Source organism: Rattus norvegicus, chromosome 17 (genome assembly GCF_021556685.1).
Source record: "Rattus norvegicus strain SHRSP/BbbUtx chromosome 17, alternate assembly SHRSP_T2T, whole genome shotgun sequence".
Classification (NCBI taxonomy): Eukaryota; Metazoa; Chordata; class Mammalia; order Rodentia; family Muridae; genus Rattus; species Rattus norvegicus.
In genome coordinates this window covers 49,008,862-49,036,661 of record NC_141550.1, presented here as the reverse complement: position 1 = coordinate 49,036,661, position 27,800 = coordinate 49,008,862, and the positions used below count along the sequence as shown (strand labels likewise).

Genomic DNA, 27,800 nt, shown 5'->3' with positions numbered 1-27,800 from the left:
TCTCTCTCTCTCTCTCACTCAAACTGGTGACATAACTATCTGGAACACTGTTTACACTAGCAATATAGTCAAAGAACATTCAAGAGACTCTTATACCACCAGTTACATAGCTTACTAGACTCCACAGGAGTCGTTAAATGTAATCTGGCTATGTGCCAGAAAAGTACTCATAAGTAGTTTGCCAAACATTATAAGTAACATCACATACAGTGTATTTTGTATGTTACTCTCCTAATAATCAAGATGCTTCCTGTTTTTTCTACCAATAGGAGAGCTGACACAATACCAGGAATGACCACTCCTGAACAAATGTACGCCAATGTCATGCAGACTCTGAAACATCTAAATTCCCACCTGCCCAATGGCAGCCATGTTATTCTATATGGCTTACCAGATGGAACTTTTCTCTGGGATAGCTTGCACAACCGATACCACCCTCTAGGTATATTATGTTTGCAAATTCTTTTCCTCTTAAACTATGTGTATAAATGTGCAGATATGTGTGTATGTGATATATGTGCAGTGCATAATATGTGTGTATATGCAATGTGTGAATGTATGATGTGTGATGTGTTTGACATGTATGCAAATACATGCAACATGTGTTATAGGTATATATGAATTTAATACAGAACAAATTTGAAGTAGTAAAATTTATGCTACAAAGGACTTGCTAAAACAACTTGCTTAGGAAATATTAAGTTACACAAGGGAGAATTTAACCAAAGAGCTGCCTCCAATACAACCAGAAGATAAGTAACCAGGAAGTGTCTGGAAATAACTGAAAAATATACTAACCAGGCTTCTTAGAAACCATGAGAAAGAAAATTTGTACTATACTGAAGTTTAGGGATGCTGGTAAAGTTTCTGTTGATGTTTAATCTCAAGTTAGACTCAATTCCCAGAACAAAAGAAGACAACTCTGACTTAGGACCAGCCATTAGTCCCATCCCCATATCAAAGAACATGCCTCCATGCTCAAGGGGTCAACACAAGGTCACAACCACCTTTATGTCCTGGCCTGCAGTTAAGTCTCCTGTGCTGTTATCAGGAGAAGAGTTCTGTCAGGTGGACAAGATGGAGCACTCAAGTACAAGAGTGGTTCGGAGTGCTTATGGTGGACTTAAGAAACAGTAGACAAGATCCCCCACAGTCCAGACACCGCCCGGACCTAAAGGGAACCGGTCAACAGTTTTCTGCACCCAAATCCCGTGGGAGGGAAAGCTAAACCTTCAGAGGGGCAGACACACCTGGGAAGCCAGAAGAGACTACACTCTGCCCACATTTCTGACTCCAGAGGAAAACATCTAATGCCATTTGGGACCCCGGGAAAAGGCAGTGCAGGCCCTCCTGGTTGCCACCATCATGGAGAGTTCAAAAGCAGCTCCCCATGAGCAACTTGAGCCATGGGACCACAGGTAAGACCAACTTTTCTGCTTCAAGCGACCTGCCTAGTGGACTCAGGACACAGGCCCATAGGAACAGCTAAAGACCAGTAGACAGGAAAAACTACACGACCGAAAGCAAAACACTCTGTTCCCATAACTGGCTGAAAGAAAACAGGAAAACAGGTCTACAGCACTCCTGACACACAGGCCTATAGGCCGGTCTAGCCACTGTCAGAAATAGCAGAACAAGGTAACACCAAGACGACCTGATGGCTAAAGGCAAGCACAGGAACCCAAGCAACAGAAACCAAGATTAAATGGCATCATCGGAGCCCAATTATCCCACCAAAGCAAACATGGAATATCCAAACACACCAGAAAAGCAAGATCTAGATTTAAAATCACATTTGATCATGATGCTGGAATACTTCAAGAAAGACATGAAGAACTCCCTTAGAGAAATGCAGGAAAATATAAATAAACAAGTAGAAGCCCATAGAGAGGAATCACAAAAATCCCTGAAAGAATTCCAGGAAAACACAATCAAACAGTTGAAGGAATTAAAAATGGAGATAGAAGCAATAAAGAAAGCACAAAGGGAAACAAACCTAGATATAGAAAACCAAAGGAAGTGACAAGGAGCTGCAGACACAAGCATCACAAACAGAATACAAGAGATAGAAGAGAGAATCTCAGGAGCAGAAGATTCCATAGAAATCATTGACACAATGGTCAAAGAAAATGTAAAATGGAAAAAGCTACTGGTCCAAAACATACAGGAAATCCAGGACTCAATGAGAAGATGAAACCTAAGGATAATAGATAGAGAAGAGAATGAAGACTCCCAGTTCAAAGGACCAGTAAATATCTTCACCAAAATCATAGAAGAAAACTTCCCTAACCTAAAGAAAGAGATGCCCATAAACATACAAGAAGCCTACAGAACTCCAAATAGATTGGACCAGAAAAGAAGTCAACTCTACTTTTCAGTGTAACTTACCTAATGTACAAGTAAAAAGTAAAGCTCTATTTCCTATGATCTTTCTCTTTTCTCTGAGATGCTCTATTATCCTCTTAATTTTTAAGAGCATGAGAAGTGTTTAATGGATATAGCATCATCTGTTCATCCTGGAGATTGATGGGAGAGTTGAATTTTATGTCAGTCACAGCATGAAAACTAACTGTATCTGGGGTAGTAAAGATGGAGAGGGTTCAGCATTGAAAGAAAGAAGGTATCTCAATGGCTATAGTTAGTGTTTCAAGTTTCTAGATGGACCCCAGGACTTTTCACCACTGTGACATAATATCCAAGTAAAATAGTATGGAGGAAGAATTGTCTATTTGGGCTCATAATGCAGAAGATTGGATCCCTAGGGCTTGGTTGTCCCATGTACTTCTGCAGATGGAGGTTTGTGAGAGGGTAGGGGTTCTTTACCTGATAGCTAACAGGAACCAGACAGAAAGAGGGAGACTAGAAACCAGGTATAACCTTTAAAGATATATTCTCAGGGACCTACAGCATCTACTTAGTGCCCCCTCTTAAATTTCCTGGACACTGTGTTAGGAATAACAGTGTCATTGGCTAGGGAACAAGTGTTTCAGACATGGGATGGAGTGGATTTCATATACAAATTATAATAATCTATGATAATCTATGCAGCATTTTCCCCTACAATCTTATGCACTTCTTTAACCTGAACAAAAAAATAACCATAAGGAATATTTGCTAACTAGGACTCTTAGCCTACTATCACAAAAAATTGAGAGACAAAAAATTGGCTGGCATCTCCTTCCCACCCAAGTGTAATTGGGCTACCCCAGCCTTATTTAAAGGGGTTTGGTTCAGGATTTCAGACATTCTGAATGCCAGTTCCTCAACAGGGAACAACTGTATCAGACCTAAGTGTTTCATAAGCCCAGAAAGGAAGATTCAGTCAGTTCCCTTAAATTTGGCTCTTAGCTTCATAGAAACTTGTTTTTTTTTTTTTTTCGGAGCTGGGGACCAAACCCAGGGCCTTGCGCTTGCTAGGCAAGCGCTCTACCACTGAGCTAAATCCCCAACCCCCACAGAAACTTGGAATTTGATAAACTTACCAAGAAGAAGGTGTTGTCTGGTGATATACATTGTTCAGGCCACACTGGTCCACTTGGAGTTGTAGGAGACTCTATTCCTTTCTCTAGAGATTTAGATGAGGCTATCATTCCAGTCCTGTCCTCCCTGAGACTAAGAAGTGCATGGTCATAGACTCCTTAGGATCCCCTCTAACTGTGCTCAGATAGAAGTAAAATACAAGCCTTCCTCAAAGCTATGCTGAATGACAAATCAAACCAGGACAAATGTGACAATCAGAAAGGGAGGTGGGGTCTCTACTAATGTCTTTGACAAGTGCCATTTGATTCCACATAACATATCAGACCTCTGTTTTCCAGGTCAGCTAAATAAAGATGTGACCTATGCACAGTTCTTCTCCTTTCTAAGCTGCCTCCAGGTGAGCCCAGGGGTCTGTTGGTCTGTTATACACACACACACACACACACACACACACACACACACACACGTGAACACACACACGCACACACACACACGCACACACGCACATGCACACACTCACACACGCATGTGCATGTGTGCACACACCTCCTACTGCGGCTCTGCCTCTTTAATCAGTGTGCTCTTTCCCTTCTTTCAGGTCAGTCCCTGTAATGGCTGGATGTCTTCCAACAAGACCCTCCGGGCTCTCACTTCAGAGGTAGAGTTGCTGCCCCTGTCCTTATATTTGTTGCAGACTTTTCCTCAGGTTGGGCTTCTATAGCATAATGGTCACCAACCTGGCAAATAACAAAATCTCATGTTTAGGGAGTCAGAAAAGCCAAAAGAATATGTGTGTCCTTCTGCCTCCACCTTTCTCTATGCCTACCTCTCTTGCCATCTACTTGTGAATACACATGTCTCTCATGTGTGAAAATGTGTACAACACACACACCTTCTTAAATAATCTGAAGCCATGAACTGGGGAGCTGAGGAAGATAAACTGTACATATGACTTGGCACACAGAACTGATCACGTCACATGTCTGAAAGAATCCATTTTCCAAGCAAAATGTCTTATACTTTGTTAATAGGCAGTAAATTACCTTTATAAAGATTGTGGGAACATTTGTGGGATTTTTTTAAGCCTTGCTATACAGCCCAAATTTGCTTTGAACACACAGAAATTTTCTTTCTTGCCTCAGTTTCCCAAGTACTGAGATTGCAGGCATGACCCACAACCTGCATATTTTGTTAATAAAATTTTATTGTAGAGAACCCGCAAATAAAAAAAACACTGTGAGATAAAAATTAAAAACATATACTTCAATATTGAAAAATGAAATATATAAAATCTACAAAGTACAGCAACAAAAAATGGGGCTGAAGACAGTTGTGATACTACACGCTATTGATAGGATATGCTAAATAGACAGAGACAGGAGAATAACAAGCCTAAGCTATAATTTTGGGTCAAGGAAGATGGCCCAATAGCTAAGAGCATTTGCTGCACAAGTTTGAGGGCCTGAGTTCTAATCACTAGCATATACATAAAAAGCTGGGCGTGACTGCACACATAACTATAATGTTAGAGCTCTGGGTGACTGAGATATACCTGTAACATCAGCGCTCTGGGAGACAGAGACAGGATCACTGGTTTCCTATTAAACCTAGCTCAAGGTTCAATAGGAAAATTTGTCTCATGGTAGTGGGGCAGAGTGACAGATCAGGACACCAAACATAGACCTCAATGACTGTGTGCTAGAACACACACACACACACACACACACACACACACACACACACACACACATGCACACAGCACATATAATATATACACACAAAATTTCAGGCTGGGAAGATAGCTTCAGTGAGTGAAGTGCTTGCTATGTAATCATGAGGACTTGCATTTGATCCCTGTTACCCATGTGAAACAGTCGAAGCAGAGATACACCTTAACTTCAGTGCTGGGAAGGTGAAGTCAGGAGAACCCCTGTGGTTCACTAACCATCCAGACAATCTAACCCAATGAGGAAGCCCAGGTCAATGAAGGTCTCTGCTTCTAAAACCAATGTGGATGGATCCTAAGCAGTATTGTCTGAGGCTATCTTTTTCTCCTCTAAACATGTACATATACATGGACATATACCTACAGACATGTGTGCACACAGAGAAAAACATCATCCATGTATCAGTATATGAGTGTCCCTTATCATTTCTATAGATAGGTATCTTGGGGTTTACCCTCTAGATTGAGATTACACAATTGTTTCAATGTTCATAAATTGTTTCTCCACATGAAAATGATACAACTAGTCACAGTGTCCAGCATATGGATGTGGTGTGATTTATTCCATCCTTTTGTGTAGTTAGATACACAGTTGTTTCCAATTCTTCACCAGGATGAATAACAAGATGTATGTTTTGTGTCATCTCTATTTCCTATATGCGAACTGCTAGAAGACATATTGGTCATGTTAAAGAGTTGGTTCATATTGCCGAGCTGTTGTCTAAATAATGAAACCAACCAATGTTTTCATTCATTCAGCCTCTGACATTTGGTAATATCAATGTTGTTTGTCTCATCTTTGTCAAACCCATGCAGAAAAGTAAGCTCTTATTACATTAATTTATACTAGTCTGACTCATAATGAGTAGTAACATTTCCATGTTCATTGGTCATTTGCACATGAATACGCTGTAATGTGCAGAGCTGTCTCTGCTGATGGCTTAGACATAGCAAAGTGGAGTGGTGTATGAAAGATCGATTTCTTTTTCTGCATGAATCATCTCATGAAAGTCAAAGTTGAGGTTTCATGATATTCTGTTTCCCTTGCATTCAGCGAGCAGAACAACTCTCCAACATACTGAAAAAAATTGCAACTACCAAGACATTTGCAAACTTTGATCTTTTCTACATGGATTTTGCCTTCCATGAAAGTAAGTGGCTTGTTTTCATCTTGACAATAGGCAAGCACAGTAGGGAGCGGGGGGTGCTGTGGTAGAAAGCACACAGAACAGACTAGGGAGGGTCAAGCCCTGACTCTCTGACATAACTCTCAGCGTTAAGAAAAGGCAAAAGCAAGTTGAGACTCAATGTCACCTCCTCACTTCATCATTGAAAAGTCTCTGAAGCAACTGTTGGGATTGCCCAACAGTTCTTGCCAGATTAGCGATGCCTTATTTATATGTATGCTAAAAATAAAGGTGACAGAAGAGAAGAATGAGGCCATGCCTCCTCTAATGGAGTGCTAGACTACCTTGAACACTCCTAGACCTGAAACTAACCAAAACCTCTTAATGAGGGGCGGTTTTAAAAAAAAGTGCCATTTGAAAAGTAAACCCAGGTTCCAACACTCTGAAATTTTTTTTTCTTTTAGAGCATTCTCTCCAGACATGAGAGTAACTGACAAGTAGCCATACAAACTCAGGCTTGCTAAGAGGAGCCAGTATACATTTTGACTCTCTAAAAGAAAACCCTACTTATTGATTGTAACCCTCCCAAGATTCATTTTCATTGTTAAGCAATTCTTCTATATGAGAAAAACCCCTGTTGATTGACTGCCAGCTGAGATGCTGCTAATGAAATGCTTCAGTGTGTGCAACAGAGGGAATATTTCTCATCTCTGTCCCTCACTCCTAGCCTCCCAGCCCAGGCATCTGGAATGGAGCAGATGGCCATCATGAATTATTGAATATTACATTAGCTGACACATTTTGCATTACAGACTCTAATACTTCAGCTCTGGACATCCTTTTAACAAGACTGATCTGTCTTTACTAGATCTCCTGCATACATGACACACATCTCCCTCATGGGGAGAGACATTTTTGATAAATAGCCTCTCATTAAAATGCAGAGTTAAAGACTTATTAATGAATTATTGGTATAAACAAATGAACCACTAAGTGATCTTTGATCATTATCATCCTTGAATGTGAGTAAAGTTATTAAAAATCTAATAATGTCTAACATCCATGTGGGACAGTTCTTTATTGTCCAAAGTGATGTCTACAACTGTCATTTATTATCTTTGGTGCTCCTGGCAATTTTCTAGGTATCTCTAACCTCTCCAGTTCCAAACTTCCAAGAGGGGATTTCTTTTTAAATGTTTTTATTAGCATATATTAATTATACATAATAATGGTTTCATTATGATATTTCAAACATGCACATGATATATTTCAGTCTGTTACTGTCTCTGTCTGCTACTGTCTCTTGTCCTCCTCCCACATCCAATTAATTCTCTTCCATTTCCCTGCTAGCCCCCCTTTATCTTCATGTTTGTGTCTACGTGGGGTGCAATGGTTTCATTAGGGTTATTTACAGATGCATGGGTAGGAACCACAAGGGGAAAGAAGAGTGCAGGAGGAGGAAGGAGAAGCCACAGAATGTGACCTTGAGGGCTGCTCAACTGGAGTTAAGGGCAGCCCAGATGAAACATAGTAAGTAATAATTTGGGGTTATGGATGAGGAAAGTAGATTATAACAACAAAGAGGGTAGTATCTGCCCAGCATTTATGTGCTTTAAGGTTTATTGTAAATAAAAAGGTTGTGTGTGTCTCTCACCAAGGAACTTAAGTAGCTAAGGTGGGATAGAAACCTTGGGTTGGGATTTAATACATTTTATTACAATTATGGACAAATAAAAGACAGAGTGGAAGCAGAGAACAATGTTCTGGGACCGGTCTGCATGAACACCTCACACAGCACTCAATCACTATGTCCTGTATGTATTTCTGAAAAGGACAGAACTCTCATCACCCTTTCAGGAACTATTATGTCTTGACTTGCAGCCAAGTAAAAACATTTTAGACTTGAAATCCTAGAATGTATCATAGTGAGTAGAAGGATTAACTACTCCAAATCCACCTCTGGGAGTAACCTCCAACCCTAGAAATCACAGCAGCATATCACACTGAAAGTCTAGCCCTAGTGCTTGTAACTTGAAACTGTAAAAAGAGCCCAGAATTGATAGTCTTATTCTTATCTCAGTTCTGACACAGATCATAGGATTGTAGAATAGCGAGGCATTCGTTAGCTGGCATCATCCACTGGGCTCCATAACCATTGAGTGTAAAGCACTCTGTACGCTCATCTTCATAAGTTTTTCCTTTCAGAGTCCAACCACCTACAGACATCATTCATACCTAAGGAAATGTTTCCCCAAGTTCCCTGAGGAAGACATGGTATAGATGTAGCTCATTATCACCCAGATCTCCTTTCATCAGAAATAAAAGCCCAGTAGAGGCACTAAACCCAAATTGTGCAGTCCTGTGAAAATCATCCTTGTTTTCACATTGTATTAGAACTGATGACACACCATGAATGCTCTCCTTTCTCATCACACTGAAATACACAATTTCACATTCTTATGACAGAAACATTCATAGCTGAGCATCCCTGTCACCTGAAGCTAGGCATAAGACCTATTTCCTTTCTACTGTGACAACATGGGTCCAGTACTGAAAGGTTCATTCCCAGATGTCCAGTTTTTCTGTTGTTGGTGGTACTGGTGGTGATAGTGGTGGTGATGGTGGTTTGGTTGTTTTGTTTTAGTGTTTCTTTTTGTTTTTGTGTCTTTTTGCTGACTCATTCTCTCATTAGCTATGAACTAAACATAAGTAGCAAATTTACCACCAAGAAATGTCAATTTGAGCATGTAACATTCTTTTCTTTTCTACCCCACCTCCCCAGCTGTGGAAGGAAAATCCACTTGACTGATAAGACCATTTTCACATAGATAGCTTAAACATACCTCCTGCAGCCTTTGGCTTCAAAGACAGCCCAGCTGTAGTAAACTTAGGCTCTTTGTTTCTTCTCCTGGATGTCTGCAAAAGCAGTCAGTGACCTCATGGTGCTAATCAGAATGCAGATTTCTATTTTAAATATATGCTAGCTTGCTATTCATCAAAGAAAGAGCTAGCACATACCCTATAAATCTTCCTCCACTGCTTCTGCGGATCTCTGAAAAGATGGCTGTGAGTGGAATTTCTCTGACTTATAGATAAAGAAAATATATCATGCACAAAACCCCAACAGATGCTCCATGATCATTCAAGTTGCTTAATTTATTTCTTCCAATGCATAAATAGGAGGGACTGGGGAGATGGATGTGTTGATGAAGGGCCAGTCACAAAAACATAGGACCTGAGTTCAGATCCCCAGTACCCACATACAGTGGTATGTGTCTGTAATCCCATCACTGGCCAAATACCTGAAACTCTTAAGCCAGACAGCCAAGACAAATTGATGAGCTCCAGGTTCAATGAGAAGCCTTGTCTTTATTTCTAGCCTACACACACACACACACACACACACACACACACAAACACACACACACACACACACACACACAAATTGAAAGGACCAATTTGCCACATTGATCTTGATGGGGCTTCCTACTCTAAAATCAATTCAGGAAAAATTAAATGCCATGTTGTCTGTTGCAGTTCTTCTGAAAAACATAAACTCTTATCTGAAATTGTCGCAAGGAATCATTCCATCTAGTAATAGTCAAAGTACAAATAAAACCTCATAATCTTGCCTGAGAGTTACCCACCCTTAAGTTTTATAGGTCGAGTGGCTTCTTTTATGTGGTAACAAGTACCTTTGAAAACACAATAGTTGTGTGGGAAAAAGTTTCCCCTGTGGATTGACTGACGGTGTAACTGGTAACTCTGTGTCGTGTTCCATTAGTATTGACTATTATTTCATATGATAAACCAGTTAATCTGAAGTGTGGCCTCTGCTATGGTAGTCTACTGTAATACAGAGTTCAAACAGACTTTGGAAGAATGGGAAAGTGTCCCTGCAGGGATGAATATATTACTGTTGATTCCATGTAGAACTGCTTGAGTATGGTGATAACAAGACGTTCTTGGCTGGGGTAGCAACTTGGTGCTAAAGCCCTGTCCAGTGGGCCCTGGACTCTAGCGCCCTCATCAACACACCACAAGAACACAGCCCCTTCCTACCTACACTACAGCTCTGTTCCATGGTGAAGCTTAGCAAGCAAGTATGCTCCTCCTGTGCCTATATATTCTGCCACCATGTTTCCCTTTCATAATTTCCACAGCTGGATTCCTTAGCATTCAAAGGGAGTAAGATGGAATAATTGCCATCTCTGTGCATTTTGAAAAGGAATACCAATTCTGATGATTAAATTTTGTCTATTTATTCTGTGAAGAGATCCGTCAACATCTCCTCATTCCTTTGAGGGTTCAATTCCAGCTGCTCTAAATTTCCTTCTGCTTGTCATCCTGTGGGCTCCAGGTTGCCTTTTGTGACTGTAGGGCTGCCTGTCTGCTGAAGTTTCGCAGTTCTTGGTACATATAAGATTAAAATTAAAATGGAAATATTTTAGAACAAGTTTAAACCTTAGTACCAAGATTAAAGCATACTAGTAGAAACTCTACATAAGAGAAGCTGGCCTCTTTAACAAGGAATCCTAGCAATGGCTTCTCCCAGGAACCACATGTTGGCTTAAAACATTTCTTTAACAAACTCACATTTGCCTTCCATTGTAAAATTTCCTGGCTTCCCAATCATGGCAATTCTTTCATTGATTATCTTTTGGCCACTGAAGTAAAAGTTTTGTGGGTTTTTTGTTTTTCCTTGAAACATGTATGATTTATTACATATAAACTACTCATTAATAACACTAAAAACGAATGTGAAGGACTTCTATGTCTAGCTGTTGCTTTACTTTCAGAGCCAGTTTACAAACTGCACTGAAATTAGCCTTGTTAGTTTTAGTTCCAGTTTCATTCTTGAGTTAAATATTTTTGTTAGTACATATTAATTATACATAGGAGTGGGAGAAGGAACCATCTTAGCTGAACTTGTCAACTTTCTCTGCAAATATGGATAGACAAAAAGTCCTATGTGAGGCTTCCTACACCAGCACACAAGAGAAGCCTGGTAGATCTGGGTCAAGTCCACAGCTCACGATAAATCACAACAGAGACAACAGGTCTCTGATCATGATTTTCTTCACTTACCTCTTACAATTTTCTAGCAGACTGTATCTGAGGTCTTGGTTTAGCTAAGCTACCCTCCTGGTCTTATTAACACTCCCTATATATTTCAGTACATCTATTAGTATTCCTGAACTACTATATTATAGTACCATAGCCTGTGTGTCCCATAAACAACAGAGTTTTGTTTATTCAGTTCTAGAAGATATAAATCCAAGATCACAGTGCTTACACAGTTGAATTCTGATTTCTGAACTATCATAATGCAAAAATTCCCTGGGACTCCTTTATTAGGTCACTAATTCCATCCATGAGGGCTGCACTTCATGGTCTAGCTAGCTAGCAAAGGTTCCACCTCTTTTCACCAGCCATCTCAGCAGGGTTAGGCTCTCAGTGTATGAACTTGAGAATGACCCCAAAATCAGTCTATCCAACATCCTGTTGGAGATCATCATTATTCTTTCTTCTGTAAATATCTACACAGCAGAAAGTGACCTAAAAAATGGAGGAAGTTATGGGGCATGAGTGAAGAGAAAGGACACAAAAGAGTGAATGCAATGACACCTCTGATGTCTCAAGGACTAGAGGCTGAAGTCTGTACTAGGTAGAATCCCTGCCCCACCCCATCCTTGTAAATCTCTATGGCAGTGCAAGAAGAAAGGAGATGGAGAGACACCATAGAAGTATAAGGAGCACTCAAAAGTCTTTAGGTGTGACCTCAGCTCTGCATTTACAGAAACTTCAAATTCCTGGCTTTTTCATTGCAAGTAACTTGTTGGATACTCAGGCCGGAGTTGGGTTTGATAGACAATCAACATAATGCTCAAAAATTGAAAAGCAAGTCCCAGAAAAGGGAAGAAAACTGGCTTATTCCCTGCTGGACAAGAAGAAAGCAAAGAGGCTAAGACAAGCATGGGCAGATTGCACAGCAGATGAGCAGGCAGAGTGGGACTGGGCTAGAAGCATTCCTGAGTGTGCAGATGCAGCCCTGCAGCCAGGAAGGATGACCAGGAACCCACAGGAGCCTCAGCCTGATGTGCAGAGGGGAATTTAGAGTAGGAAAATTGAACCTAAAACAGAAAGTCTCATTCCAAGTTTGTGCTCCCCAAACAGGCAACTGGAAACAGAGGCAGGCCAGCTTTCTGGGCCACTGAAAGGCAAGAAACAAATGGTTGAGGGGTGCAATTTATTTTAGAAGAACCAACTGAGCCTTCTCCTTCATAAAATTGAGTATGGCTTGCTTATTAGTGCAGCTCTTAACTCTCCATTGAAAGAAAAATCCATACCATTCCTCAAAAACAGGACCCTTCTCTATCAGCATAAATTGATTTGGGTTTCTATATGAGGAATACAGCATAGCAGACAAGTCCTCTTATATCTTACAAGAAATGCAAATGCTACTTGCCAGCAACAGCTTCTTCTACCAACTACCAGTGAAACCCAGGAGCACACTATAATAGATTCCAAGGAGCTAGGCATGTGGCTAGTACTTGGGATATAGGGATGGGAGAATCAGGAGTTCAAGGCCATTCTTGGATATCTAGGAAGTGTGAGGGCCACCTTAAAATATACAAAAAGAAAAAGAGCCACACTGCCCAGGAATAAGCTAGGGGACCATCAGCATGACATATCCCCCTGAACTCTGAGAAGAGAATCATTATTTGTCACCTCAGGGACAAGGGTTGAGCAGTAAGAAAGGATGGCATCTCTGCAGTAATTAGAAAAATGACAGAGGATTGATTCAGTCTCATGCCTGCGAGTTCACCAGTGTCTCCATCTTTCCCTGGGAGGAGAAGGGAGTAGCACAGTCCTTTGGCACAACCTTTGAAGTTGGGGAGACTTGGAGAAAGAAGTGAAAAGAACAATTGGAATTGTAGCTACACTGCTGGCTTCTATGAACACCAGGAAAGTAAGGTGTTGTGCCAGGAGCAAAAGTCTCTGATGGTTCTGCCTGAAGGCTCTCTAGGGACTGCAATTTTCATAAGGAATTTTTACTAGCTTTGTGATATTACAACATAGAATTAATTGCACAGCTGCCTTGGAGGAACTGACATGTGTAGTGTGTTATCCCTGTTGATGGACAGTTTTATTACTTTTCATCACTTTGGGGCTCATAATATTTCCTCTGTAGCCATGCTCTTTCTAAATGCAACATTGAGATAATTTTATGCAATTATATTTCTGACATGCTGTGTGATTGTTTGAGATGATTGCTTGACACACGTAGGCAGTGTCTGCAAATGGCAGCACGTGAAAGGGGATGTTAGCAAAATGTCATCCTCACTTCTGAAAATGGCCTGTGCCACAGATGAGGAAAAAATCAGACGGACCTAAATTGTCATTGCTCATATTACTGCTCACTTGATTTCCTCTGCCCTCCCTGCCGCATGAGCCACATTTACCCAGCACATTCACACAGGCCCTTTCCGACTTAGAAAAAAATCACGCAATGGATAGATCATTACTGTTCTGAAATCTCCCAGCCCAAGGCACAGCTCAGAGAAAACTGTGATGAGATAAAACAAGGACTGGAAGTGCTAGAGAGATGTCTTGGTGATTAAGAGCACTAGCTGCTCTTCCAGAAGACTAGAGTTCAATTCCCAGAACCCACATGGTAGCTCACTACCATTTGTAACCCAAGGATCTTATACCCAGTTCTAGTCTCCACTGTCACCAAGTACATAGATATGCAGACAGGCAAAACACACACAAGAATTAAAGAAAAAAGCAGGGGACACCGACATCACATGAGCTCCTTGTCCTTGGTGTGATGACATTCACCAGTAATCCTCCAATTATGTGTCTTTCAGTAATAGAGGACTGGCAGAAAAGAGGTGGTCAGCCATGGCAGCTTATTGAACCTGTAGACGGATTCCATCCCAATGAGGTAAGTATCACCACATAGTGGTCACTGAGCCTATCTGCTTGGTTTTCTAAAATATATGTATGCATTCATAAAGATTTATTTATTTATTTCAAGTATGTGGGTATACTGTCACTGTCTTCAGACACACCACGAGAGGAGATCAGATACCATTACAGATGGTTGTAAGCCACCATGTGGTTGCTGGGAATTGAACTCAGGACTTCTGGAAGAGCAGTCAGTGCTCTTAACCACTGAGCCATCTCTCCAGCCCCGTATTGTTTTTTAGTCCTATTTAGCTCCCTGAAGAACTTTTAGATAGTCTACACATATTAGTAACAGAAATTCAATAAAATAATGTGAAAATTAGAAAGAAAGTAAAATAAAAGAAAATTTGCCAGAAATTTTGATGTGGTTTCTACTGTTGATAGAATCTGTGCAGGGCAGTCCTGAGAAACTGTCCCAGGAGACCTACAAAACCTGCTGTGCGTTCTCTAGTGGCCAATTCGAAATGAGCCATCACCCATACCTTCAATTTAAAAAAGTCAATACCTGGAAAAAATAATGATTTCAAGATATGATCAAAATACATTATATACGTGTATAAAGTTTTAAAAAATAATAAAATGTATTATATTTAAAATAGTAATAATTGCAAGGATTCCTGAAAGTGAGATGTGTGGAAATTGTATGGATGTCTCTAAAAGAATAGTGCGAGAGAACAGTGCCTTTAGCAAGGTCCTGCTCTAAAAGCTTTTCCTCCTCTCAGATTCCAAGTAGGACATATGAAGTGGCTGTGCTCTGGCTTCTGTACAACACATGGGAGCTCAGGTCTAGGACTCAGCAATGCTTGTCCCACTCCCCTCCCATTATCCTGCCTTTAGCCATAGAAGAGCCACTTTTATCTGTCCCATATACTTGACTTGCTTGTGACATTTCTATTTTAAAAAGAGAAGAAAGCATGGGGGAGTTCTTTTGCCATTTGAAAATCCTGAAAGCAGGTTATCCACAGGGAGGGATGGTCGTTTGCCTCAGGCAGTCCTCTGTAACCATAGGTATTCTGACCCAGTGTGCTATGGCAATGACAAGGCCCCTAACCCCTGGCTGAGTACAGGAAGAGACCGACATGCCCTTAAGAATCTGACCCAGACCTGGCTTCAGCAACTGTTCATGGGCATGGTGAAAAATTACCTCAAAAGGAAAAAGTAAAAGAGGGGGCAGTGCTGCCTAATGGATGAATGGCAGCAAAGACATCGTCTAAAGTGGACATCAGTGGCTTACCATGCTCAAACCCTTCTCCTGATCACATATGTTGAACTGAAAAGTTTAGACTGGCAACTTTCCATACAATAGTATGTGTTGAGTACCTACCCAACTGGCAAGCACTGTAAGACCTCCAAAATGAAAAGAAAACCACTTTTGTTGTTTAAAATTATAGCATACAGCAGGAGAGAGATGAAGAAATGGATAATTAAATATAATGTGGTAACTGTCTCCAAGTGTGTAAACAAGAATTCTTTCATGAAGGATAAGACAAGAAGATGGCAGAAGATGACGTTAGGAAAGGATTTCTAGAGAATGAGATAACAGAACTAAGTCACTGAAGAGCAAAGAAAATGGAGGAGGCAGAAAATAGCTGCAGGAAGTGTTATGAGCATAGGAAAAGCACAAACAATGAGGATAAGAGAAAGCAGAGGATGCTGGAGAGGGGTCTCTTGCACAGAAAGAATGGGAGCAAGATGGAGAGGAAAGAAAAAGGCATTCAAAGCAGATGCTAGGAAGCCTGCATGACTAGGAATGAAGCCAGTGGGAGCTTACAAGCCAGAAATCAGACATATTTCTAGAAGGTTATCATAGTAGGATATGACTATAGTTCAGCCTAGAGAAGATGAAGTCCTGAATTGGATGCCCTCATCATATCTACATCTATATCTATGTCCATAGCTACAACTATATCTGCAGTGGCAATTTGGGCAGTGCTTTGATGGAGGGAACTGGAAAAAACTAAAAAAAAAAATAAATTAAAATAAAATAAAAATAAGCAGAGAAAATATGTTACAAAGACCCAAGACTTAGATTCATGACCTGGACCCCACATAGCTCAGCCTTGTGAGGCATCTGCTTGAGAGTTTTTGAAGTTACATCTGAAGAGTCACTTAAAACATGGCTGGGCTCAAATTCAGATGACAAGAATCAGAAGGTATTGAAAGAGCCACAAGCATTCACCAGACCTAGTTTCTCCTAGGTCCTCCTCAACACCTTTCATGCCTCAAGCCCTGAAAACCTTACCTATGCCACCCTGCAAAACAACCTCCTCCAGCCCATCCTGGCATTTACTCAGAGCCTCCTTTTTAAACTCACAGGCAACATCTGACTGTCTACAGATCAACCATGTTAAAGAAGTATGAGACCCGTGAGACATGAGCAGGATACACAAACACAGTTGTGTATGTCCAGAGATAGTCTCTATCCAACTGAGGAAAAGAGAAAATATTTTATTAAAAGCAAGGCAGTTTCCATAAATTAAGACCTTCATTTCTCTTCAACCCAGTACACGTCCACTGCCAGAGACACAAAACACAGAACCAATGGGTGAGTTTAAAAAGCTGAGCAGCCTCCAGGTCTCCATTTGCCTCAACTTTATAAGCTCATGAGACAAAAATCCCTGGGAAGCCTTAAGGAGGCCGCACATGGCAATTGCGCAGAGACTGCGGCTGGAGGATGGAGGCAGGAAGGAGAATAGCCTTGGCTAGTGAACTAATTTCCCAAGCAGTCACCTGGTCCTGTTGGCAAACCAGCAACCACCATGTATCTAATTTACTGTTTTGCACAAACAACCATCATCCATTTACCACAGAGTCTGAAGCTGTAAGTTAAGTTCCTTCTTAAATGGAAGTGTTTCAGTTTTCAGTTTGTAGATTTTAAATCAGTTGTGTCCACACATGGCCAGATCCAAGAGACTGGGTTTGGGGGCAAGTTGAGGAGGTTGAGGAAGAGAGCAATGGCCTCCTCCAGCAGAGGGTTTTGGCCACTGACTTCGCTACAGAGCTCTGAGTGCTTTCACTTCAGAGAAAATACAACCAGGACAGATTTTCACTTTTGGTCCGGTAAAGCCTACATTAAATTTAGCCACAGTTCAACTTCAAAGGCATCAAAACATTTTAAGTTTTCAAAGAACTCTATATAGTCCTGCTCTCAATTGTATTCGCTCTTTTAAAAATATTACAGACAGTTATTTTTGCTTAGTATTTACCGCTATGGTTATTTCACTACAAAAAAAAAAAAAAAAAGACAACAACAACAGAAAAAATAGGTCAGAGAAGAGCTGGAGGCTTCCGAATATCTCCAGTCAAGGTTGCTGCTGGTATTCTGTCCTCCCGGTGTTTCTTAGTCAACTTTGGGAGGTAAACAGATGCATTTGCTTGGGGGAGGAGGGGTCAAGCACCTCCTGAGGAAGTGCTTCTGTCAACAGCAATTCAGTTGGCCCATGAAGCATGGCTTTGTTTGAGGATTGTCATCTGTGTGAGGAGGAATTTGAAAGCTCTAGGTAGGCTACAAGTTCACCTCCTCCCTACCATTACCATCCTCACCCTGTGTGATAAGTGGTTGAGAGTAAAAACTAAAAGAGACATTCCACTGAAAACTCACACAAGACAATAGAGGGGTAAGTCCTCCTGCTTTGTAGAATCTTCTAAGAGAATTTTAGGGAAGAACAAAGAATTTTCAGTGGATCTGGGGATATCATGGTTTAACCAACATTTGGGCTTCTGAATGACAGCAAGCAGGAGCTCCCGCTTTACCTTGGAGTAGGAGCCAGGTACACAAACAGCCATAAACATACAGTAGTGCCCATGAGGCAGATGACTGGCCTCTGTACGTATAGTCAAGACCTTGCAATATCACAGAGGCAAGGAGGCAGTGAAATGGTGTCTTCACTGCTCATGACTTGAGTCTAATGCCATCGTTGTCAAGAAAGCATGAGGGTTTTTGTGAAGTCTAACATTCTTAATACTTTATTCAAAATCTCCTGGCTGAAATGGGCTCATTTGCTGAGCTGATAATGAAATCCAATCAAAGCCACCACTACTGGGCTCCTAAAACTACACATTCAGTGCATGTGCACAGCAAGCCTCAGAAGCAGTGTTTCTTGGGAATAGCATGAACCAGAATTGTCTAGGGTAAGATGGGAAGATGTAACACTGTGCATCTTCTGTTCTTCCATAGTTCATCCTGTGGGTTGTGTGTGTGTAAGCTCAGAGAATGTGTTCTTTCAGAAAGACTTACGTTGAAAGACATACTTTTAGGACTCTTGTCCTAAAGCTTTGTCCTTCCTAATAAATGTATAAGGTGTTCTTATTGTAAAAGAAAAGGACAACCTCATATGCATATTGCCCTGTGAAATCTAAATCAGTGTTTCTCATCCTGTGAGTCACCAACCCTTAAGGTCCAACAACCATTTTATAGGAGTTACCTAAGACCATAAGAAAACATAGACATTTACATTATAATTCATAACACTAGTAATATTATAGTTGTGAAGTATTAAACAGAAATAATTTTATGGTTGAGGGTCACTACCACATGAGGAAATATATTAAAGGGTCACAGAGTTAGGAAGTTTGAGAACCACTCATCTAAATCTTGGGGAAAGGGAAAACTCACTTTGAAAAGTTTCTCCTGGGAGGGAATAAATAGAGGAAGTAAGATTTCCTTGCCAACCTTTGAGCTAACAGTATTTTCTGTTTTTAACACCAAACTCAGCAAGCAAAGAAGAAAGCAGAGTAAGTTCTTTATCAGTGAGATGTTCTTGAAGAAACCCAATGCCAGTATCTCCTGGGATTGATGTCAATTTTTCCCAGTCCTCTCAAATTCCAAGCAATGACCACAGACCAATAGGATCCTTGACATAATTCCAGATCATCAAATAATTAAATCAAAAATCATGTTCTACTGCAGGAAGCTAACTTGAATTCAGAAACCACTTCTGGCTTCACTGTGCTCTAAATTGCAGATGTTCATGTGCATCTGTTATGACTTGAATATGAAGTGCCTTCCACAGGCTCACGTGTGAGAAAGGTTGTTCTTGGGTAGCACTGTTGTTTGGGGAGGCTGGACAACCTTTTAGACTGTCTCTAGCTGGCAGAAATAAGTCACTTAGGAGTAGGTCACTTTGAAAGCTACATCTATCTCTGGTTCTAGGCTTGAGTGCTCTGTTCCCTGGATTGACCTGGGATTTTACCCACCACAATGTGAAGAGGTTGTGTCACAAGCCCCTACTAATACAGATGAAATGGTCCCAGTAGTTACCATCCTTCCTTGCTATGATGGACTGAAATCCTCTGAAACATGGACCAAGCAGAAGCCTAGCAGCCAGAAGTTGTTACCAGATACTTTGTCACAAAAGCAAGAAAAGTAACTACAACATATGAGCAAGGAAGTAGACTCTAAAAGGTTCATGAAAGAAAAGACATGGACTTAATCCAGAGAACCCAGATAATAGAACCCACTCCCTTGTCTTCTATTGGACAGAATTTAGTTCCATGAATGTGTTCAGTGTTTCAGTGACTGAGCCAACAGCCTATGTACCCTCCTGCACTGAGATGTGAATATTGTCAGAAAAGGAATCTCTCAAATACTAGGAAAATTTGTAATGAAGTTTGATCTGTAAAAGAAATGCAGCCTGATGGAGTACGGTGTGTGCATTGGGTAAAGACAGTGACATAAATCTGCATTTACAATGATATAGCCCAACGTGGAAATGTGATGATAATGGAAAGACAAGTAAGTATAAGGACAATATCCCAAGTCTGTGCCTCTGTCACATTCTAGGGACTGTCGCCAAAAAGAATTAACATTGTAGGTTGTGCATTACACTTTAGGAAAAACATTTTAAAATGCTATATAGATGAGCATGCCTTTGTATGCATGTGGTGTGTGTGTGCGTGTGTGTGTGTGTGTGTGTGTGTGTGTGTGTGTGTGTGTGTGTGTAACCTAAAAAATCTATACCCAATGCTAGGAAAAGATTTCTCCATTCTAATTACAAAAAGTTTTTATTCTCTTTTTCTGTTTGCTAATTTTTTGTCCTGGAATGACAAGATATTGGATTAATATTTTAAACAATTAATACAGACAAACAAAAGACTCACACTATGCTTAAGAAACAACTGGCTTGAAATAAAGGAAGTGAAAGATACCTATGTATCTCCCTGTGTGGTGGTGCATCATGGGAGTGGTAACAGACAATGAATAGAGGAGTAGCATGAGAATCAAATGAGTGAATGAACGAATTAATGAATGAATATAGTAGATCATTTCCTCACAATTCTCTAGCATATTGACATGCCAGTCTCATAATAGACACAGTATTTCAGCAGTGCATGCTCCTAAATACATTCATCTCTGTTAGAGTGACAGCCAATTAGTTGCTTTCAAACCAGTCACCACAAGCTCAAATCTGAGCTCATTCATTCTCACTTTCTTCTTCCTTCCTTCTCCCCTATCTCTTCTCTTATTAATGTCAGGGAAATAAATGCCCACAAAAGCCTTGTTTCCACATAATCATTAAAAAGACAATTTAAGTGTGTCAGGTTGAAAGTTTTCAAAACAACCCACACCAGCAACTTTCCACAGACCTGGAAGCAGTGGCCTTTCCTGAGGAGTGCCAGGAAAGGAAGCCAGAAGACCAGGCCCCTGTCCTTAAAGATAGCCTACATATTGCATGAGAGAACATCACAGCCAGCCGGGTAGTCATCCTAAGCCTTGCTCCTGCTTTTAAGTACAAAGTAGAAAGTGTGTGTTCTGTCAGTAGACTGAAATGTGTGTGCTGTGTGCATTTGGTTCATGTATATGTTTTGTGTAATATGTTGCATGGATATGAACAAGGTTGTGTATTTATGGGAACATAAACTAGTACAGCCAGTGAGGACATCAATATGGAGGTTCCTCACAGATCTAAAGCTACCCTGTGATCCAGCTGTACAATTCTTGGAGTATTCCTGAAGGATTCTGAGTTAGCACACCACAGAGACTTTCACATTCATGTTTACCGCAGCCTTACTCACAATGGCCAATATATGGAGGTGACCTAGATGCCACAAAAGAACACATGAAGAAGATGTGTTATTGTCCTCAATGGGGTTTTGTTCAACCATAAAGAAGAATGACATCACATCATCCATCGAAAAGTGGATGTGACTGTAGACCATCATGTTAGGGGAAATATATGTGAACAGGATTTGCATAATTTAGATTTAACTATATATGTCTATGATGAAAATAGAAAAAGGGCTATATGGAAAAGGATAGACCCTAATTGGAGGGTGGTGGGGAGACAAGAAAGAATATGGAAAGGAAAAAAGGAGACAGACCTCACATTCTTATTCATATGCAAAAGAAGGGCATCTTTTCTGGGAGAAGAGACCAGAAGGAGGGGAGAAGGGAGAGGGATAGGATGAATATGTGAGGTGTAATGAAACATGTGTATGAAATTTCATGAGGAACCCCAGTATGTATGCTTACTAGAAAGTCAATAAGAAACAAAGTGATCACATGCTTGATTGGATAAGTGGCTGGGGTGAGCACATGATTATAGTATTTGGCATGCACAAGGTGGTATTGAGTTTGAACCATAATACCTGAAAGTAAAAGTCTGATTGCATGGAAACATTTTACATCCACTTCAGAAGGCTCTGGCACTTCATAAAGCCTCTAGAGCTGATTAATGCAATGACTCAATCAGCTTTGATTTTTTTCTAACAATTACTAACATTTTATGCATAGTTTAGACCTAGAAAGAGCTTTTGGTCATTGATTCCATTCTACTTACAGTGAACTTTGGCCCCAGAGTGTCAAAAATCTACCCAACATTACAGAGTGCTGTCAAGTGGCATGGTGAACTGCCATGAGGGCAGTATGCCTCCCTCCCACAGTATGCTCCCCTCTCAGGCCCTCAGCAATCACTTCTGTCATTTTCAGCACTGCTGTTGAGATACAACCATTTGGCCCAAGGACCAGCCAGGCCCATTTGCTAACTACATCATTTGCCGAGAAAAAGCATCCTCATCCAATGCATAGGGGATGACAGAGAACTGGACAACCAAGACTAGCTCCTGCTACCACTAGGGACAAAGCAAACCTAGCATAAAGCTACAAAAGCCAAAAAAAAGTGGCATTTGGCAGGAGAAACCATGCTCATCCTGCTTAGATTCCAGCCAAGCAATGCACGGCCAGTGTCTTTTTCAGTCTCTCTGTCCACCCTCATCTTCTGGGAACCTGTAGCTTCCGGACCACATCATTGTCCTTCCCATGGGCTATGGGTCATCTGTATATACCTTAGCCTCTGCCAGGTGCACAGCTTCCCCAAGAAACATCCAGAACCTACCCTTAAAAGTTCAGCTTCTGCCAAGAGGGCCTGTCTTTTCCCTTCCATGCAAAGTTGGTATTTCCTCCCTTTTGGATTGTGCTTCTCCCTCACAGCCCTCCAGGTGTGGGTCATTCCACTTGTCTGGCTCCCAGGCTAGCCAGGAGCTCTCCAGAGAAGGCCTCCTCTAGTCATTAGCATCCAGGCCTTAGGCCACCAGAAGGACTTGTTAGCTGTCTCTGGAGTGCAGGAGTGGGTTTTTTAGAACATGTACTTATTCTATGTTTATAAGTCACAAATGTAGGAACTTAAACCGATATGCAGTTTTTGATAGTCATAACCCGACCTAGTCCTGCCCTTAGGATGTCACAAACTACAGTCAAGATGTGTTACCCAGGCTCTGAGATCATCCAGAGACAAAACTGGAGGAAACAGCATCATATTCACCCGAGTTGACAGAGTTGAAGTTGGACCGAGAGAGTTGCTGGACCTCAGCTGGGGGCTAACATCAGCTCACAGTACCAGAGTAGCAGGACCAAGTTCTATTTTAGGAGACACAGTCACTGAAGCGACATCTGTTCATCACCACCATATGATTAGGACAAGGTAATAGGTCCCACCCACCACAGGGGAAGGAATTGAAACACAGATGGAAGCAGGGATCTCAGGAATGGTCCTCAGGTCTTCCCACCATGGAAGATGCTGAGCTTTAAACATGAAATGCCCCCAGACTCTAGTGTTAAATTCTAGGCTCTCCAGATGATGGTGCTTTTGTGAGAGAAGAAATAAACCTTGGGAGATGGAACTTGGATGAAGCAATGAAGTCCCTGACTTTTTAAAACATCTTGTCACTGACCTCAGCCAGTCTCCTCTTTGTTTCCTGTTGCCATGAAGTGGACAGCTTCCCTCTACCATGATATATCTGTAGCCCATGGGCAAAAGAAACTCTTTCTCTTTTAAATTGTTTCTCCCAGATAATATTAACATTGATATGATACAAGGTTTTAGAAATGAAGAATTGCTAAATTGTGCTGGTCAATTTCATTGTTATGTTGTTGTTTGACAAAGTCTCCTGTATTTCCAAGCTGACCAGAAACATATCATGTAGCTCAAGGATGAACTTGAGCTTCTGAGCCTCCTGCTGCTATATCTTGAGTGGCAGAATTAGGCATGTGCCTCAATGATCTGCCGTGTGGTGCTTAGAGAAAGCTTGAGCTTCTCTGTGTTAGGCAAGCCCTCTGCCCACTGAGCAGCATCCCACGCCCACTGGTTGTCCCTTATCATTAAGTATCTCCTCTCTCTGGCTCTCTTATAGGTGGCTTCACTTCTGCTAGCAAATCGTGTCTGGAAGAAGATACAGCTCCAATGGCCTCATGTCCTGGGGAAGGAGAATCCATTCAATTCTCAGATTGAAGAGGTGTTTGGAGACCAAGGAGGACACTGAGTGTCCCCAGAAAGAGCATCACTGGGAGAAAGAAACCCTCCCACCTGCCCATTCCTGGGGCTAATATGCCACAGGCATGGAAGACCTCCTTTGGTGACTTCTCTACAAACCACTTTCCTCTCAGTTGGAGACAGACCTTAATGGCAGACTGATGCCCATGCTTCCCACAGCAATTTTCCTCTGCTCAACTCTGAAACACCCTTTAAGAACATGTTTTGGGGATCTTTCCAAGCATGGCAATATCTGTGCCCTTCAGCATTCTATTGTTCCAGAAGAAGCTTCTAGAATAGTAAAGCACCCCAGGGTGTTTAGGGGCTTACCAGGGTCTGCACTACAGATTGAGCCTCTCTCAATTGCTTACTTGAAGGTGGCCCAGGAAGTTGAGACTTCTTCTAGTACAGCTGCAGGCTGGCTATAGGTAGGTAGGAACAATCCAGGTTCCATAGACCCTCCTTAAAAGTAGAACACTTTCCAGTAATCCCAGCAGCCAGTATACTAAGGGCTTTATCAAGTGTACAAACACAAACACACACACACACACACACACACACACACACACATACACACACACAGACACACACATAGAGGAGCTCTACCAAAATTAAGATACTTTTCTTTACAAACTTTTCTTGCATTCTATCTTTTAGCTGCATAATCTGTCTTCCTTTAGTAATGATAATGATTTTGTATCATTTTCTACAGAAAATAAAATGTCTTCCATATTATTGATATTATTGACAGTTTCTTATTAAAATATTTTTGATATATATATATCACATCCGGTAGCTCTCATCCCCCATCCTCTCCTAATTCTCTCATATTCCATTTAACTCCCCTCCTCCCTACAATTTCTTTCCCCATATTCAAGCCTGTTATATTTGTTTTGAAACCCACTGAGTTTAACCAGGGCTCACAATCATGAATTTGAAATCATCCACTGGAGTCTTGTGGACTCATCAGTGGGAACACAATGGAGACAGAATCTCCAATCCCCTCATCATACATTAATGGCCAGATAGTTCCCCAGAGATGGGTTGGTCTATTGATAGTTTTAGGGAATCTTTTTCAGCTACATAAATCTGTATAGGCAAAGTTATGTAAATGTGTAAATGTTCAAGATTGTTATCACAGTAGCATACCTACACCAAATTTCCTTAGGAAGTAGCTACTAAAGGCTCACTGTCTCTTTGTAGTAGTCAATCCACGATGTTTATAGCTTCAACAACTTTGGTCTCATTTCAACTACAGATCAAAGTCATTTAAAATAAAAACAGCTGCTTATTTCCTAACAATGCAATCTAAGAACTCTTTGCACAGCACTCACATTAGATTAGGTATTCCAAGTGCTGTTGATTTGATCTTGAAAGCCTCACAAAGGCCATGTATTATAGGCTTAGTTTGCAGTTTAGTGCTCCTGAGAGACACAGAAACAGAAGATTAGGGCTAGTGAAAGTATGAGTCATTAGCGGCATGGCCTCCCTCAAAAGGTCTTGTCAGACCCAGTTCCTTCTTCTTCTTCTCATTTGTACCCAACCATGAGATGGATATTCCTTAAATGCTTCCCCTGGGATGTACTACCATGAGCCCAAAGCAAAAGGGTGAGCCATGAGCTAAACCTTATAAAACTATAGCAAACCTTTCTTTTTAAGCTGATTATCTTGGGTATTTGTTATAGTAGTGAAAAACTTACTTCACAATAGATATTCTAGAGATGATTTAATGTACATAAAATTATATAGGTTGTATACAAATATTATATACCACCTTTCCACAAGGAACTTGAATGTCCTCAGAACCTGGTGTCCTAGCAAGTCCTGGAATCAATTGCTCACAGAGATGGAGAGAAGATTCTAGTACAGGTTGAGGTCAATATATGTACAGGAACTCTGATCAAGTCTAGCAAACACTTTCTTACCTGTGTCTCACTTTCCTCAGTCATTTCTGAACATGCCACAGGTTTAGTGTTCAGTCTCTGTATGCCCAGGTCCCCCTTTCCTCAGGGAAGCTCAGAGGTATGAGACAGTTAACCCCACAGTGGGCAATGAGGACTAGTGAAATCATGCACAAGTCTCCTTTGTTAGTGGACAGTCTGTGGACTTCCCTGTATTAGCCCCCTTTACTCACAGCAATGGCCTAAACACATTCTTATAGCAATGCTGTCCCACCCTTACAACCCTGATTCTCTTGTCCTGCTTCCTAAATAAACTATCTGTACCCCAGTATTGTCTCAATAAAGACAAAGTTCTAAGGTTGGTGTGGGCATAATTGTGTCACTATCAAGAGTTCGTGATTCCAGCCAGAATACAGCAAATACAGAGGCAAATGCCAGCAGCAAACCACCGAACTGAGAATAGGACCCCCGTTGAAGGAATCAGAGAAAGAACTGGAAGATCTTGAAGGGGCTCGAGACCCCATATGTACAACAATGCCAAGCAACCAGAGCTTCCAGGGACTAAGCCAATACCTAAAGACTATACATGGATTGACCCTGGACTCTGACCTCATAGATAGCAATGAATATCCTAGTAAGAGCACCAGTGGAAGGGGAAGCCCTGGGTCCTGCTAAGACTGAACCCCCAGTGAACTAGACTGTTGGGGGGAGGGCGGCAATGGGGGGAGGGTTGGGAGGGGAACACCCATAAGGAAGGGGAGGGGGGAGGGGGATGTTTTCCCGGAAACCGGGAAAGGGAATAACACTCGAAATGTATATAAGAAATACTCAAGTTAATAAAAAAAAAAAGAAAAAAGAAAAAAAAGGAAAAAAAAGAATTCTGAAGTGGGGGGTTGGGGATTTAGCTCAGTGGTAGAGCGCTTGCCTAGCAAGCGCAAGGCCCTGGGTTCAGTCCCCAGCTCCGGAAAAAAAAAAAATAAGAGTTCGTGATTCATGCTTGATCATTGAATGTATTTATACTGGGCACATTAGAAGCCAAATCTACTTACTAGACACACCTAAGCCTGGATATCAGCATCACCAACTAGCCTCCAGTTCCATATATCTCATATCTTGTTCCTCATCCTTGGCCTATGTGCTGGTTAATTTGTGTCCACTTGACACTAATTGGAGTTATCTGAGAAAAGAGAACCTCAGCTTAAGAATTGTCTCCATAAGATTCACCTCTGGGCATTTCTATAGGAAATTTCTTGACTAGTGATTGATGTGGTTGATAACTGATTGTAGCAGACAAGCCTAGCCCAGTGTTGGTGTTACCACCCCTGGGCAGGTGGTCCTAGGTTATACAAAAAAGCAGACTAAGCAAGCCAAGAGAAACAAGCCAATAAGCACCGTTCCTGTATGTCCTTGCCTTGGCTTCCCATAACAATGGACTGTACCTTATAAGCTAAAAATATTATGTGGGAAGCACCTTGCTTTCACATGCTTTGCAATGCATGTGGACACATTTTGAAGGTCTCTCCTGTGGCCTTGGAAGGGATACTGAGACTTTTCAGTCATCCTAGCAGCCTCAGCACCATTCATGGGTTATTTGCTGGGTTATATGTAAGCTTTGATTGGGGTAGGACTCAATAGCAAACTTTGAAAATGTTGTATCATTCATCTCTCTTACAGCAGCATTCTTGGTTGAGCATCACCTGAGCATGTGCCCTGGAGGCAGGTCTACCAGGGCACTGGCATACTGCCAAGGACTACTCTTTAAAGGAGATGATAAAAACACAGAAAATGAGTTTGAGAGTGAGAGGCTTAGGTGTGAGTCTGGAAGCTTAATATGCTCACTCCCATG

The 27,800-nt window shown here is 41.2% G+C and overlaps 1 protein-coding gene across 7 annotated transcripts in view; it reads left to right on the top strand.

Moving 5' to 3' along the window:
• Window positions 1-26,315, top strand: part of Aoah (acyloxyacyl hydrolase) — a 241,346-nt gene extending 215,031 nt beyond the window's left edge. For 6 of the 7 annotated variants that reach the window (XM_087591334.1, XM_087591331.1, XM_087591335.1 and 3 more), the window contains 6 exons: window positions 270-442; window positions 3,819-3,877; window positions 4,079-4,138; window positions 6,261-6,357; window positions 14,208-14,284; window positions 23,935-26,315. In XM_087591334.1, coding sequence (XP_087447460.1) covers window positions 270-442; window positions 3,819-3,877; window positions 4,079-4,138; window positions 6,261-6,357; window positions 14,208-14,284; window positions 23,935-24,063 — 595 coding nt within the window. In that variant the 3' untranslated portion in view covers window positions 24,064-26,315. The remainder of the gene's footprint in view (window positions 1-269; window positions 443-3,818; window positions 3,878-4,078; window positions 4,139-6,260; window positions 6,358-14,207; window positions 14,285-23,934) is intronic. The other variant, NM_001191940.2, reaches the window with a different exon arrangement.
• The last annotated feature ends 1,485 nt before the right edge of the window (window positions 26,316-27,800 follow it).